Below are 17,355 nucleotides of genomic sequence, written 5' to 3' on the forward strand. Positions count from 1 at the left end.
TGAAAGGAATGCATTGACTTATTTCATTGCGTAATTGTGAAGACAGCCATCTTGGTGGTGTTGCTGCAAAATCAGCTGTAGAGATTTGCTTTACAGCAGTTCAGCTGGGCATGTAGGGGTAAAAGTGGCAGCCTTGTTTTGGGGTGGGAAAATGTTGTTATGGTCATTGATTGTTTAAAGGGGTTTTCTGAGACTAAACGAATGATGCCCTTTCCTCAGGATCAGTGAGGTCTACTGGTTGGGATCCTCGACGATCAGCTGATTGAAGAAGCTCGGGTGAGCGCTGTGACCTCTTCCCAGGCATGTGATGTCACATTCATGGGTCACATGGCCTAAGAAAAGCTCTGACTCATTCAAGTGAAATGGGATTGAGCTTCAATACCAGGCACAGCCACTATATATGTGAGGTGCTTGCTGTACCTGGTATGGACTGAAGTGCCAACAGGGCTCACCTGAGTACCGCTGTTACTTCAATCAGCTAATCGGTGGGGATCCTGAGCAGTAGACTCCCACTGATCATAGTGTAGTCCCGGAAAGCCCCTTTAATCTGGTTTATGTTATAGCCCCTGTAGTGGCTCCTTGGATCTTGTGTGTATGGTCTTGACCGCAGGGTAGTGGCCATTGGAGGTTTGCATAATCGATCACTGTACTGAAGTGGTGCAAGTGAGTTTAGTGGACCAATGGTAGGGCATGGCTCACCCTACAAGGAGGTGCCTGTGCCGGTGCCGAATGTAGGGTGCTGCACGCATGTGTGGGTGTGAGTGTGGTAATAAGTAGGAGAAAGCTAGGAAAAAAGTCGGGCACGAGAATCTATGAGAGAGCCCTAAAGCCTCCTGGGCTTGGGAGAAGATAGAGCTCCAGTCAGGGGTGCTTTTAGACGGGACGACTTTCTTTTGTACTAGCAAAGGAACCAGTGATGTCATTGCTAGCTCATTTGCCCTCGACCTACCTGCCTTAGGCTGCCTGTCCACGGGCGTTGCGAAATTCTGCGGCGAATCTCTGCCGCGGGAGCCGCCGCCTGCAGACGGATCTCCGTGGTCAGCCTATCTTCGCATGCTACGAATTTTCTAGCCGCAAGCAGAGAATCGCTATGGTTCTCCGCTCGTGGACAGGGGGGCTGTGCTTTCCATAGCAACGGGGAACGCAGTGAAAATTTGCCCGTGGACAGGAGGCCTAAAGGGTTTGACAGGCATAAGAAAATGGTCAAAAATGGGCAAGTGGTAATGGGGAGGGGGGAGTTGTAGAGAGCATACAATGTGACCTGTGCAGTGAGAGGGAGGAGGCGCTGAACTACCGCCATCACCCGTTGTCAACGGTCTGATCCTGTGTAGTCTGTTTCCACCGATTATAATAGTGATGTTATATGTCATTGTAACTCCACTCTAATGAGATGATTGCCGACCCGACCCCAGTGCACACAGCACAAGCTGGAAAGTGAAATGAAGTGGTAGGCTATTGTGAGAATCGAGCAATATTTTTTTTATGTATGTTTTTAGTAAAGTAGCCCCCCTTGCCATTTTTTCTTACATTTTATTGTAAGATGCTATCTTAGCGCCATAGAGTGCCACACATAATGCTGCCATATAGTGCTCAAACAGCATCCATAGAATACTCCCACATAAAACTGCAATTCAATATCCAAGTAATACCACCAGACACTCCTAAATAATCCTGAGTAGTTTTAGGTTGCTCTTAGAGTTTCTAATTTAACATCCCTTAAAACCATTCCTATATATCGTACATTGCCTCAGATGAAGCGCAATTGTACCACAGTGTGTCCCATCAGTGCCGGCCTTAGTTTAGATCGCACTCTTTGCTGAATGTCATAAGAAAAAATACACTTATATTGCACTGATAGGCAGTCTGCCTATATTTGGCACCAGAACCAAGCCCATAACATAAATACATCACCAGAATCAAGCTCTTAACATGAATACAGCACCAGAACCAAGCTCATAGCATAAATACAGCACCAGAACCAATCTTATAACATAAATACAGCACCAGAACCAAGCTTATAGCATAAATACAGACACTGCTCTCTCTTGGTTCTCCTCCTAGCTCTCTGACCACTCCTTCAGCGTCTCCTTTGCTGGCTCGACCTCCGCTCCTCTTCCCTTGCTGTCGGGGTCCCTCAGACCTCGGTCCTCAGCCCCCTGCTCTTCTCAATCTACACAGCCCCTATTGGACAAATTATCAGGAGATTTGGCCTCCAATACCACCTCTATGCTGATGACACCCAGCTATACACCTCTTTCCATGACATCTCTGCACCTTTCCTCCAAAACATCACTGACTGTCTGTCCGCTGTCTCTAACACTATGTCCTCTCTCTACCTGAAAACGAACGTCTCAAAAACTGACCTGCTGATGTTGCCGCCCTCCACTAACCAACATCATCCTGACATCTCCATCTGTGTGTGTGGTGCCACCATAACTCCCAGACAGCATGCCCTCTGCCTTGGGGTCATATTCAAGGCCGATCTCTCCTTTACCCCCTGCATTTAATCTCTCGCCCGAACATGTCAGCTGCACCTCAAGAACATTGCAAGAATCCACTCTTCTCTTACCATGGACACGCTAAAAATGCTCACTGTTGCCCTCATCCACTCTCCGCTCGATTATTGCAACTCGTTGCTGATCAGCCTCTCGCGCTCCAGGCTCTACCCCCTCCAATCCATCCTGAATGCGGCAGCCAGGCTCATTTTCCTGTCCAGCCGCTACGCTGACTCCTCTGCCCTGTGCCGGTCACTGCACTGGCTGCCTGTCAAATGCAGAATTCAATTTAAACTCACTACCTTCATCCATAAAGCTCTCCACAACGCAGTGCCACCCTATATTGCCTCCCTTATCTCAATCCATCACCCAACCCGTGCCCTTCGCTCTGTTAACGAAATCAGACTGAGTGCTCCTTTAATTCGAACCTCTTATTCCCGGCTTCAAGACTTCTCCAGAGCACCACCAGTCCTCTGGAACGTGCTACCAAAGGCTATCTGGGTACCTCTTCTGGGAGGCATATCACTTTCCCTAAATCAAACCCCTCTGTATGCCACCTGATAACATGCTCCCTGACCTACTGACTGCAATCCCCGCTAGCCACCATCAACTGCCCCCTGCAGTCACACTGTTTATGCCATCACACGGCTAAATAGCTGACCATTGTTTGTGTATAGCTCACTCTCCACCTTGCCATACCATGCACATCTCCAGCCCCTTTACCTTCTGTATCACCCCATTATTTGTAGTATGTAAGCTCGTTAGAGCAGGACCCTCACCCCTACTGTTTCCTTCAGTTGTTTACTACATAACCGTAGTTCTGAAATATTTGTACTTTTGTCCTTCTGTATTCCCCTGTCTTTGTAAGCGCTGTGGAATATGTTGGCGCCATACAAATAAAGATAATTATTATTATTATTACAACACCAGAATCAAGCTCATAACATAAATACAGCACCAGTACCAAGCACATAACATAAATACAGCACCAGAACCAAGCTCATAAAGGGTACCTTTGCATGGCTGAAATTAGCCCACATTCCGCACTGCAACAAGCGATGAATTCCACAACAAAATTTGCAGGACTTCCTGCAGAATTGAAAATGTTTTAAATCTGCCCGCAATTCCGGATAAAAATCCACAGTTAGCCCTGCGGATTCTGTTGTGGTACCCCGTGGCAGCTTAAACTGAGTCTTGCAGTGTGTCCTGATGGAATAATTCTGCCACTATGAAAACACCCAAATACAGCACCCGAACCAAGCTTAAAAGATAAAGACTGCACCAGAACTAATCTCATAACAAATTTTGAACCAGAACTAAGCTCATAACATAAATACAGTATGGACCAACACAGATACAATACCAGAACAGCTGAGTGAATAAATACCGTACCAAAACCAAGTTCAATACATAAAGTATCAAAACCATATTCATAACATGAATACAGCACCAGAACCAAGCTCATAACATAAATACAGTAGCAGAACTAAGTAATTGTGTTGTAGGAGTGCCAATAGACATATAGTGTTGCCTTGGAACATAGGGGGAGGATGATGGATGTAGCTCCACAAAACACTGCTGCATGGAGGAAGAAGATCTGGCCAGGCGGACCAAAAAGGTGGCAATCACCCCCAGCCTACATCCCCCTGTGCACCCCTACAAGCTGGTGACCGGTGGAATGGATTGCATGTAGCTAAGGCCGGCTACGCCTCCTATAACCGTGCAAGCCACAATATGCCGCCAACTTACAGCCAGCTTCCCACACTTCCTACCTCCCCTCCTCTCAATGGATAACGGCAACGTCTGCAACCTGTTTATACCCAGAGGTTCACTTTACAGTTTTCAGCCAGGCATTAAAAAGCACCTAGCGAGTAGAAGGAGGCGGCACGCTTCCCTGCTAACTTCACAGTCCTTCGCATGGTGGTTTGTTACAGAGAAAACCTTTCAGGGCTCTTTTCATTTCTGAGGGTAAACATGTCCATCTGCTTTCTTCCTCGGTTTGAGATCCAGCTGAGCCCGTCATCCACCGCTGGTTTGCACGCAGCTTACATCTAATGGAAAAGGAGTGGCAGGTGGAAATAAAGAGGAGTTAAAGGATGTGAACGTTTTTACAACCATTTTATTGCTATTGAATTTGTAAATAAAGCGACTTTTTCCAATAGTCTTCATTTTATGATGTGTGGTCTGTTGAATGTTTAGTGCTTAAATGCATTCCTATGGCACCAAACGGGCATTGCTGTTTTTGATGCAACTTTGGAGGGTTAGACAGGCCATGTAATGTATGATGAAAGGGTCATGGGTTTGGATTTAAATGTGGAATTGCTATCACCTTATGATGGAAATTCAGGACCAGGACTGGGGAAGGAGGAGCCATAAAGGGGTAGTCACCACGCGAGCTGGTGAGAGGTTATCCCATTTGTCCTCCTTGAAGAAGAGGTCCCGTTAACAAACTTGTTGATTATTTTGGATGGTTTTCTGTTATTTTTTTTTCTTAGAGTTGTTACAACTGGGTGGAGTTTCCATGTCTTGAGAACAGCGCCAAAAGTTCTCAAGTGGTCGGCATTTCGGACTGGTACTATTTTAATAGTTTTGTAATGTTAATGCCATGGGCATGGAACATGTAATAGAACTGTGGCCTACTGGTCTTGACCCAAAATAACTGTTGTGGAATTTTTTTTTTTATTGGAGAAGAATGAATTCTAGTATTTTGGGTTGTATGGAAATGTCCGTGAAAGCAGTTCAGAGTTTATAGACACACATGCAGTCATTCTTCACTCTTTATTCAAGATGATGTGCTCATTGACCATGTATGAGCTCTATCAGGGGGCTAACCATATTGGATTGCTTAAGAAAAAGGAATTAAAACAGATTTTTTTATTAGATGGCATGTCACCAAAAAACCAAAAAAAAGGGTTTAGTGCCGTGTTAGCCAGTAGAGCAAAATGTGATTGTTCTCAGTAAGAGAAACCAAGTAATCTTGTAGATATGATAGCTTTTAATGGCTAACAAAAATACATTATGTTATAGCGAGCTTTTGAACCTCTCAGGTTCCTTCCTTATGCCTCTTCGGACCTATTTCATTAAGCCTGAGGAAAGACCCTGTGAGATCCGAAAGCTCGCTATAACATCATGTATTTTTGTTAGCTATTAAAAGCTATCATATCTACAAGATTACTTGGTTTCTCTTACTGAGAACAATCCCATTTTACCAAAAGTTTAATTATTGAATATAAGCTTCAGCCGTATATATGAGGTTAAAGCATTCTTGCAACATCACATCTGTTTATGTTGGTTTTATATTGTTTTTAATTTGTGTCTTGCTACATTCTCTCTAGTCGTATGTGATGACCAGACAGAAGTCTGCATGCACATCCACATGACCACCATCGATATTTATATAATAATATATATTTCTTGTGGCTGTTCCTTTTGGACGTCCATATGGTCCCTTGTTTTGGGGACTTTATATGTAGGTAACAATAATGCACAATACTGGATTGAATGGTTATACATGCATTTGTTTTTTTTCCGCAGTGGTATATTCGGGTAATCCAACGTTAGTACGAATGCACATTCGGGTGATCGATCACTTGTTATGGGGTGTTCTTTTTTTATGAAGTTGCAGTTGATTAGTCCCATTCTAGTGTCATCACTGATGGGACTATATGTTATGTAGTGAAGTAAGGGGTAAAGTCCTGGAGGGTATGTATATACCACGGAGATTACTAAACTCCAGGATATAACTCCGGAGTTTGCATGAGACAGGGGCTGTCCGGGTCACACGTATATTCCAGTCCAGGAAAGTACCTGAACCTGGAACAAGGCTGAAACATAATTGAAAAGGGAGCAGGAAAAGCTCAGTAAGAGAGGGATGGTTGCAGAGTATGTTCAGCCAGACCAGAGAGAGGACAGACTGTGTGCAGAGTCCCTGGAAAGCCAGGTGAAGAGAACCTGGAGAGCTGAGGGAAGCAAAACCCTGAGGAAAGGGTTGGGTGAGAATCCCTGCATCAGATTACAAAGACTGTTATTTTGTGTGCCTTATGGACAGGGGCGTAGCTAAAGGCTCATGGGCCCGGGTGCAAAAATTTATCGTGGGGGCCCCCCAGTTATTCTTAACCTCTCAACGCAGAGGTGTAACTTGAAGCTCCTAGGCCCCAATGCAAGATCAAAGATGATGGAAGTGTGTTGGATTTGCTATTGGGAGGTGCTATTATGTCCTTGGAGGAATAAAGACTTTTTTAACATTTTTTTTGCACCTTGAATGCTGCCATGTTGAAAAACTGGCACCAGACCTCCAGGCATCAAAATTGCTCAAGTCACCATGTTTACCCTTAACTGCCGAATATTGTCTTCTGCTACGCAGAGGAGAGGTCAGCAGATTATCTGAGAGCAGATCGTGACGTGGCCGCCACGTGGCACCAACTTACTGATCACAAGATGGAATATGCCAGCTGTTCCTAACGCAGTGATCATTCAGTGTATAAACTGCTGACCACGAAGTTAAGAGCAATTCCATCGTGACTAACATAACAAGTAGTACATTTGCTCAAAAATGTATGACTCTTCTACCAGGAAAATTGTATTTGACGGTGTGCATTAAAATAAATTGCAAGTGCTGCTTTTCAAGGTTGCTGTTTCAAGCCCAAAAACACTGTGACCAACAACAGTTTTTTGCTTTTTTTGCAAGGAATTAATCAAAATTGCAAAAAAACTACCACCTGAGATAGATACCAGGATATGTACGGAACAAACTGTTCTTGTAGAGTCATGCAGAAGGAAACCGGGCGAGAAGTGTAATAACATCGTCATATTTTACATGTAAGTCTGGTTTAATTTGGCCGCCATACAAAAAGTTGCATTCCTGTCCGCTGAGGTGTAAATAACTTCTCTATGTATCGGGCTTCTGTGTCACGCCGGCCTCTGCAACCGTTGCCCTATTTCAGGAATGAAGATTATCTAAAATATGTGTGGAAAACCTGAAGTGTTTACCACAACCTGGCCTGAAAACTAGTTGACTTTCCCGATTTGAAGCGGACTTTCCTGCCAGCACATTTATTAGCCGTTCCTTTACAATCCTCCCAGTTACTAAGTCCCCATTGAAGAGCTGCCTAAACCAACTTGTCTTTTTCTGCTGCCCTCTGCCAAAAAATCTAGATCTATGCCCAAGGCTAAGGGAACAAATTTATAGTGTTTGCCCTGTCGCGTTCAACAACCTAATTTTTTTTATTGTATGTTTGTATCATTTTTTGGTATCTTTTAGGTGATATTTGTGGACTTTTTTTTAAACTGCAGTCAGACTTAAAAAAAAAAAAAAAAGAATAAGATTATATATTTTTTGGCTTTTATTTAATAAAAAATAATTTTGCCAATGTTTTTAAATGACTGACGTAGAGTTGTTTGCAGAGTACATAGCAACCCTCCCGTTCTCTACTGCAGGTGGTATTGGGTACACATTAGTAGGAAACTACTGCAGAAGTCTGTAACACATAAAAACCCTTTTTAGCTTAAATTCTCTTAGGACATGTTTAGTGAATAGACAGGGCACTTGTTGAAAACCATGGGCAGCCATTACCCCCACCACCACCCACAAAACATTTAGATGCTGCGGCAATGATGGTGACATCTATGGGGTTAAATGATGTAGAGGAGTGATTAGATGACTAAGTGCTCACCCTTTTCTGGGGAAAGACCCAATATGTGACAATCAGAGCACAAATATGCTCTCTGATTTAAAAAGGGAGGGTGATAACATGCACAAAAAGTTCATGTTACCCCTTCTCCGTTACAGCAGGACAGCAGAAGCAAATATGGTTCTGTTGCCTGCTCCGCTGCCATGCCATGCCATGCTCTGCTCTGCACAAAGACTGACATGACAGCCGTAAAAAAACAGTCTGCTCTACAATACTTTATATGCCTGTAGCTCCAGTTATATCGGTCAAGAATCTCAGCATTAAAATGGGATAAAAGGTGTGTCAGTAGCAGGGATAGAACCGGAGCTACAGTTATTTGAAGTAAAATAAACCGTAATGACCTCTTCCTTTTGAAGAGACAGATCTCGGGGTTATCCGTATTGGTGCAAGGGTTAAAGGGCTTGTCTCATGACCAGAACTTCTGTTCCTATTTGCGCATGAACTTTATATAAGGGCGGTCCTCTGCTTAGGACCCACCTCTGCATACCAGAACAATAAGCCACTCTGTAAGAATGTTGTGTCCATGTGTTACATATGTAAGATCCTGTACCAGTAGATCAAGCAAGTTAACAATGTAAGGGTTTGCACAAGCAGATGACCAGGTGAAAAGTGTCGATCTACTCAAATATGTTAAAATTGTTCAGAAATTTATGTTTTTGGTTACTGCAGTTACTGTCCCTTTAATAAAGAGATGACAAGGCACATTTGTGATGGCGTTTAAACAGCATTCTCGGCAGGTGTGGCTGTGTGAATGTAAGGAGTGGTTTACATATATTATGTGACTTGGGTTTCCGTTTAGTGCGTGGTGGTATACTGAAGCATGTTTGCACAGTGTATGCATGTCACGGAAGGAGATGCTTCTGTGAGCTCTACAGAGTAAGCTGAGCAGAGCTGTAGCGGTGGGTTAGAGGAGATGAAGCCGGCATTGGGGAGTTGTCCCAATGAGTGAAGCCCAAGACTGCCGGAAGTATTGGATGCCTGGAGAGTAGAGGCTGCTGGCAGAATAATGGGTGAACTGACCAGAGTACCTGCCTAACAAGTAACCCCAGTTCATGGTTTCCACCAGGCAGTACCAGAGTGTAGATGTTCAAGGTGATCTTCAAATAAGAACTGCTTTGAGTAACGTGGCATTACCTATTTACCGCTCTGCCACCATCTAACCTCTAGAGACACTAGTCATGGCCGGTATGACTTCTGTAAAGTTACACCAACACTGAACCACGAGGTTGAACCACCTTGATATCGAAGAGATCATTGCCTTACACAAACAAGGAAATGATACTAAAAGATAGGGAAGACACTGAATGTTCCTAGAGATACAGTTAGTAAAAGTTTACTAGTTCAAAGTTAAAAGAACACTGGCTATATTACCTAGACATGGCAAAAAGAGGAAGCTATCACCATCTACCACCAAATTCCTGAGGAGGTTGGGGGTCAAAAACACTCAAGTGACTGCAAAAGACCTGCAGCAAGATTTTGTGCCAGCAGGCACTGAGGTTTCCATTTGCACAGTAAGGCCCATACTAAAATGGAAGGTCGTCTTGCCTAAACTCCAAGATGTACATCTCTATTGACCAAAAAGGACCAGAAACGTCAGCTCCAATATGCTCCGAACTATATAAATAAGCCACAAAAGTTTGTAGAGTGATGAAACAAAACTTCTTGGGTCTATGGATCAGTTATGTTTGGAGGAAGAAGAATGACATATACACTGAAAACAACCCTGTGCCAATAGTGAAGCATGGTGGTGGCTTGGTGATGCTCTGGTGCTGCCTCCCCTCCTCTACAGCATGCGCAGGACAAAATGGTTTCTCCTAGGATTTCCTAATATTTGATGGAATCCATCATGCCTTCTGTGAGGAAGCTAAATCTTCGCAGCCATTGGACCTTCCAACAGGACAATGATCAAAGTTCAGGCATGCATCAAAGTTCACCAAAGCTTGTCTTCAAAAGTCCTGGAAGATTTTGTAGTGGCATCAGTTACCTGACTTGAACCCCCAAAGTAGATCTTTGATTGGGTGCGAAGAAGGTGGTTGCAGCACCCAAGAATATTAATGAACTGAAGACCATTGTTAATGAGGAATTGGCTAAGATTCCTCGTAGACACTGTCAGAAGTTGCTGTCTGGCTATGCATCACATTTGCAGTGGGGCATAATAGCACAAGGGGCTCTAAGAAGTACTAAAGAGTCTTTTCATGAAGCGGTTGAATAATTCTAAGACTGCAGGAGTTGTCATAACTGCCATTTTGTCTTAAATTGGGAGAAACCTCTTGTTATATTAGTTGTGCTGAGCTATTTAAATTCTTCTTATTTGAGGTCACTGTAAGTTGTATTTTAGAAATATGTAATAGTTTCAAAAGATACATCAATACCAACTGTCTCGTTATCTACATATCACGCAGTCAAATACTTAAGTGGGCATAATAGAGAACTTTAAACCTGTACATTTTCATGTCCACTTCCTGCATTTGCGTCTGATCTTTACAGCACTTTTTACTTTGGCTTCCTCATACAATTTGGTATCTAATTTATTTGAGACCAGCAGATATCTGCAGATGGAGAAACATGTGAAATGGGAAATTATGTGGGTGCGTTACCATGTAAAAGATACTACTTGCAGCCGGGGCTCTGCCCAGCCGCAGCTGCCAATAGCCGCGCGATCTTGCTGACCTTTTCGGCGTGATCACGTTTCCATTGGCAGCCATGGCTGGGCAGAGTCTCTGATGCAAGTAGTATCTTTTATGTGGGAACACATCCTTACGCTTCTTTCATACGAGCGTATAAAAGTCAATGTTTTTACGCCCAGCCAATATACGCGACCATCTGAGCCATTGGTTTCCAATGCATCTGTTCACATGGGCAAATATATGGAGTGTAAAAGCCGTGAAAAATGGAACATACGCGACACATATATATACGCTAGGCAAAAAGATAGTTCTTGAACTATCTTCTGCCTGATATGCGTTGGCATCTCTCATAGACTCCTATGGGAGCTGGACAAAGAAAGGGGGAGGCATTGCAGCAGCCTCCAAGGCTGTGAAGAACTTACAGGTGCCTCTATATAGGCATTGGAAGGCATCCCGAGGATTTTTGCAGAGCGAGGGTTTTCCAGGGTGCAACGTATTTTTTTTTCCGTTAAACCGGTCATGTAAATGGGTGAGAAAACGCTTACCGTAATCACGGAAAAACGTCTATTCATGCCCATAAACGTGGTGGACATGAAAATGTAAAAACTCCAACGCTCGTGTGAAAGAGCCCTTAGAGACCTGTTACAAAACACCTACTTAAGGGGAATCCGTGATCACCTTTATGCTGCCTGAACAACATAACATAGTGAGAGGCATAGTCATTTCAGTGCACCATCTGTTCTGTGTGTCTGTAAGGTACATTCTGAGAAACTTGCACACACATCAGGATGAGGGCTCCTTCACATGGGCGCTGCAATCTATGGTTGGCCGCATTACGGCCACAAGCGGCAACATCTCCCATTTTTGTGCCCGTTCAGTCAGGCTGGGGTAGATAGTTTAGCTTTGCTAAACTCCCTCCCCCTCTCCGCCACTTACCGGCTGTTGGCAAAGGAAGGGGGCGGGAGGTAGTGTGCTAATCTCTCACCCCCTCCCTTTGCCAACAGCCAGCAAGGGAGGGAAAGGGGGAGGGAGTTTAGCAGAGCCGCTGTGTTTTTTTCGTTTTATAATTTTATTACGTTGAAAGTGTACAAAAAGGAAGATTTTTTTTTTTCTTTCTACCAATTTTATATTTTATTTTTTTTCTTATAAATGTATTTTTGGATACAAAACATTAATTGAGAAGGCTGATTCCAACCCTACAGAGCAAAGCAGATTCATAGTGTGGAGAGCTTCCCCTATCAATCTGCTCTACTTTGTATGATAGAGACATGCACGGTTATTCCCCCTCCTCTGGGCACAGACAGCTGACAGTGCATGTGTAGTGCAAGTATTGAAAAACTTCTCCCCAGGCAATAAAGTAATCATTCATCTCCTCCTTCCTTGGCTATAACATAAACTGTTACTTTGCTCCTCCTTGTTTTACATCTCCTCCAGCTCCCCCTCTTGTCATTACATTTCACCTTACTCCACTCAGACCCAAACCCTCCCTTTTTCTAGACACTTTGGAAAAGTGGAGTGAAAGGCGGAGCATCTGTTCTTTTAGGTGAAAATCAATAGTAAACTTGTCTGAACTGATTTTGTCAAAAAAAGGTGCAACCATGGTGTTGGTTTGGGATGAAGTGGGTGGTCGGTGGTTTTCTTTTCTTTATTTGTATTTTTATGCTGTCTTATCAACCATTTCTGTCTTCTCCTCAAGGTCCCCAACTTTCTCGGATAGCTGGGCACCCGACCTGGAATAGGCTGAATTAGATGGACTTATGTATTTTTCAGCCTAACCTACTAGGCTACTCCAGCTAGATTGTAGGAGCTTTAAGACGGCAATGCCAAAAGAAGTTGTTGCAGACTTGGGACCTAACGACAATTATGGGTCTGTACTCCAAACCACATGCGGTGGTCTTTCAACTTTTTCCCTATTATAATCCAGATATCTTGACTGATGGGGGGGGGGCACATTCTGAATTTTACCGCTCTGATTACTTCCCTGATGAAGGTCTTGCAATAAGTGACTTTTCTTTTTTTAAGTTAAACATTAGTCAAAAGTACAGGCCAGAATCAAGTTCTGCAAAATCACATCTACTTCATGAGTAAATTCTTCACTAAAAGCCTTGATTGAACAACCTCTTACTGTTCCCAGAGAACGAATGCTAAAACTAGATACACCGCCTTCCAATGAGTTCATCAGTAAAAGAGATCTACGTAACTGTGAGCTTGTCTGACCCTTTGATTTTCCAATCAATAATGTTTCAGAATTAATTTTAAGAAACCAATGGTTTGGGCAAATAGAAATAAATTCCTTCAACTTTTGACCATTCCCGCAAAATGTTTTTGAAATAATTTGAGCTTCGAGCTCCGTCCTTCATTTTGTTGGATAAGTCTTCTCCAAATACTCCTAAAGATGACCATAGTAGTTAATGAACCATGAGCGCTCTCTAATAAGTTGTAGGAAAAATCTGTACTTAAAGGGATACTCTGATGAGGTCAACCCCGGTCAACCCTCATTGAGAGGGTTTCCACTACTAGGGACCACACCACGCGGGGGGCGGGGGGAGATGATTGAGGAAGGCAATGGCAAACCACCCCGCAAAAACAGTCTCCCAAGAAAACGTCGTGATATGACGTCACCCCCGAGGACTTTACCTTATGTTTGACAAAATCAAAAACTACTATATGAGAACAGCTTTTGCTGTAGTGACATAGACGCCATCCATTCATTACATGATTGACCATTTATTTCAATGGCCAACATGTAATACTACATTTTCCCTGCTGCATAAGAAATGTTTGAACAGCTGCAAATACCCCTGGCAATAGCAGGAAAACCCACAGCGATCAGCTGATCTCCTCCAAGGCAGCCACTTTAAGAATCAATGGCTCTTCTTCAGCTCTGGACTCTAACATGATGCCAGGCAGTGATGTTCTTGCAGAATATTGTTGTTCTCCTTGCAGAATATATACATATGCTAAAAAGTATCAGTTGATGAGAGACCCCTAAGCAAAAAGTTGTGTTCTACAGAAATCCCCCTGCCTAGTAGCTGTGTCATAGCTAACTCAGATTGGATCTAAATATTAGCTAATTGTCGGAAGACTGTTGATGTCAGTAGGATCAGCCAACAATCGACTGTACATGAGATCAGCCTCCCTGTCCCCAGATGCCTGCTGTTGAAGGAAATAAGATTCAGCATGTTGAAGTCCAAGTCATGTTTCATTGAAGTCATGATTTGATTGCTGGAAGTTTTCCAGTCTGTTGCTACTTTGTGGCACTTTTCCATGTCTTATTTGCATACCCTTTTTCCAGGAATGGTTGCATGGCTTATATAAGACTTCCTACACCAACTTGGCATTCACCACAAGCATGAATTTTATTCCATCTGACCCACATCAAAGGCCTTTCACCTAGCCAAACTGTACTTTACTCTCTAGTGACAACAGACAGATGCCCCAAAACTGCCTGCCTGTAGATGGGTGTCCCTTTCTCCTAGAGAAGCGTCTGGTTTGACTTTCTTGTAAATTCTTATTGATATGGCAAGGCCTGTTAGAAAGTCCTTCACTGACGTCTAGAGCAGTGACCTTCCAATAGGTGGTGCTGTGGAGTTACTTTTCCTTCCCCTATTTGCATACCCTTTTTCCCAGGGAACATTGCATGGCTTATATAAGACTCCCTATGCAAACTTGGTGCTCTCCACAGGGAGAAACCTTAGTTCCCCACAACTAGTCCTACTACAATAAATGTCCACCCATAAACACCAGTTCTTTAACCTACAGTAAATCAATCTGAAATATTATGCAGAATAATTTTTTAGAAGGGTTATACCAAAATCCGCTTTTACCACCCACCCATTGATTAGGTGATAAAAGTCTGATCGGTGGGGGTCTCACCACTGAGACCCCATAGATCCTAAGAACGGGGATCCCGTGACCCCATCTTCTCATCACTGCATTTTCTCTGCAGACCCTGTGTCTCCTCTTCTGCTCTAAGCATAGAGCTCAGCCCTGCTGTCAGCTGGTCTCTTATTGGCTGACAGTCAGGTTTAATCTTACTGTTGCAGAGCCCAAGGGCGGGAAGCAAAGAGTCCCTATGCAAGAGTGTAGGAGAGTGGTTGTAAAAGGAAGTGCCACAGAGCAGTTAGGCACACTCAGCCAAGAGCAAGTGAGGAGAGGTTGCAGTTCCCTAGTCGTCGAGGAGGAGTATTTTAGCAGTTATAGTTTCCCAAGGTAGAATGTGGTGATCAACCCACTCCCTTGGCATCTTTCAGCAGAGAACACAGAAGATCCTTTCAAAGGTCCATCTTCATCTAACAGTGAGTTTTAGCTACCCGGTGAAGTTAAAGCCAGAATTAGCCATACAGCCAATTGTCCCTCTGCTTCATAAAGTCCTACAGTTAAATCTAACTAAATAGTTTCATCTGGATTCACTAGTGTGTAAAATTGTCTAGTAGACCAATCTTCAGGAAAATAAGAGCGAGAGCGAGCGTTGAAGTTAAAGTATCATCAATCCAACATTACTGTATCTTACTTGTTTATTACTGAATTCTTGAATACCTACTCTAAATAAGTCTTCAAAAAATTGTAAACTTTAACCCGTTGGTGCCAAATACCAAAGTTGGTAAATCTGCTCACTCTCTAAGATTACTAAACTAAACTGGACTCGTCTCTGTTATTTTTGGGTCATCATCTGGAGTGTCCAACTAGAGTGTGGCGTCACCGTGTCAAAGTATAGGCCTCCGGCCATACATACAGTAAGTTCAATAGGGCGTTACAAGACCTCTATTCTCAATACTGATGGAGTCTCAGTAGTGATACCCCCACCAATCAGCTTTTATCATCTATTTACGGGATAGCTAATAAAACTCTGATTTTGGTACAACCCCTTTAATATATGTAAACTTACAGCAGTCAGAACCCCCTTTTAGCTAAAACGAAGCTCTAAATCACCTGCATAGATATAGAGTTAAATGTAGAAATTGACTTTGTAAAAGCTATAAATGTGAGTGAGGCAATGAGACATAGATAAAAGTGTGGAGAAAAAAAAGGTTGTTTTAGTAAAACTTCCAAAAATGTTTTTTTTAGATATTCATTTTTGATGGATTAAGAGGCGAGAATCTCTCTAGTTAGAAGCTGATTATAATTAACTGAGGAATATATTGGCGCTTCTGAGAACAAAAAAAGTATTGAAAATGTCATTTTTAATGATCCTTTCATGTGTAGAAATCATTTCAATAGTGTGTTAACCCCAAAGTAAACCGTTCCTTAAAATGATTTGTTTCTTACAATACAAAAGTAATTTCCAAGTTAAAAAAGTATTTGGTATTTAATTATTTGTGAGGTACATGGTGCACAAAGACAGCAGAACTGTGGTAATACCTTTTTGTATATCGTCTACTTTTATCTATTCTCTCTTTTTTTTTTAAACCCTTTTGTATCCTTTATGAAATTATCTGCAGGTTCTGTTGTGTAGCACCAATGAATGTGGCTTACATGTCTTTAGGTTTCACAAAAAAACATGGACTGCACCTTTAATTGTTAAAGAGAAAGTCCAATTATTACATGATGTTGACGCCCTTATAGGATGCCAGAAATGTAGACTGGAAATGGATAAATACAATAGGGGCACATTTATTACTGTTGTTCCGCCAGAATTCTGGGGTAATTTGCACCTTTTTTAGCGAAAAAGAATTAAAAAAAATGTATTATTGATTTGTGTAAAACACAAATAAATGTTACGCCTCTTAGTTCACTTTTCCAAAGTTTCTAGAAAAGGGAGAGGGTTTGAATGGAGTAAGATTTTTACACCGATTGTAAGAATTGCGACATTTCAAAAAGTTGCAAAATTAGTTCCAATCTCACTCAGATGGCTATGTGGCGTTAAGGGTGCATTCAGACGACCGTATATTGGCTGGGTTTTCACGCCCAGCCAATATACGGCATCTCTCTCTGCAGAAGGAGGAGGCTGGAAGAGTCGGGAGCAGTGCTCTGAGTTCCCACCCCTCTTTGCCTCCTCTCCACCCCCCTGCACTATTTTCCATGAGGAAAGGCGGGACGGGGGCAAAGCTAATTCCAGGAACTTAGCCCTTCCCCTGTTCCACCTCCTCTCATTGCAAATAGTGCAGAGGGGTGGAGAGGGGGTGGAGAAGAGGCAGAGAGGAGGCGGGAGCTCAGTGCACTGCTCCCGGCTCTTTCAGCATCCCCCCCCCCCCCCCCCCCCACTGCAGAGAGAGACGCCGTATATCGGCTGGGCGTGAAAATCCAGCCGATATACGGTCGTGTGAATGCACCCAAAAAGTCATTCCACATCCTTAGGCCTATTCAAAAATGTCAACATCATGCTACATTTGATAAATCTGTTGCACTTTAAACTGGAGGAAAAAAAACATGCCAGAAAGCTGATGTAAAAACTTCCCTTAATGATAAATAGCCCCCTGTGTGTCTAAGCTAATTAAGTGGATTGTCCAGCATCAAACTAATGAAGGCTTACTCTTAAGATAGGCCATTAATAGTGGATTGGTGGGAGCTAGCCACTCAGGATCCCCCCGCTGATCAGTTGTT

At 43.0% G+C, this 17,355-nt stretch overlaps 1 protein-coding gene across 2 annotated transcripts in view; it reads left to right on the forward strand.

Annotated features, from left to right (window-relative positions):
• Window positions 1-12,599, forward strand: part of R3HCC1L (R3H domain and coiled-coil containing 1 like) — a 60,094-nt gene extending 47,495 nt beyond the window's left edge. Inside the window, exon 8 of one of the 2 annotated variants that reach the window (XM_066601106.1) lies at window positions 12,509-12,599. In XM_066601106.1, the coding sequence (XP_066457203.1) occupies window positions 12,509-12,561 (53 nt within the window). In that variant the 3' untranslated portion in view covers window positions 12,562-12,599. Of the gene's footprint in view, window positions 1-4,499; window positions 4,602-12,508 lie in introns of those variants that run through there. The other variant, XM_066601104.1, reaches the window with a different exon arrangement.
• Window positions 12,600-17,355: the final 4,756 nt, after the last annotated feature.

The sequence above is a fragment of the Eleutherodactylus coqui genome, chromosome 4 (genome assembly GCF_035609145.1).
Source record: "Eleutherodactylus coqui strain aEleCoq1 chromosome 4, aEleCoq1.hap1, whole genome shotgun sequence".
NCBI lineage: Eukaryota > Metazoa > Chordata > Amphibia > Anura > Eleutherodactylidae > Eleutherodactylus > Eleutherodactylus coqui.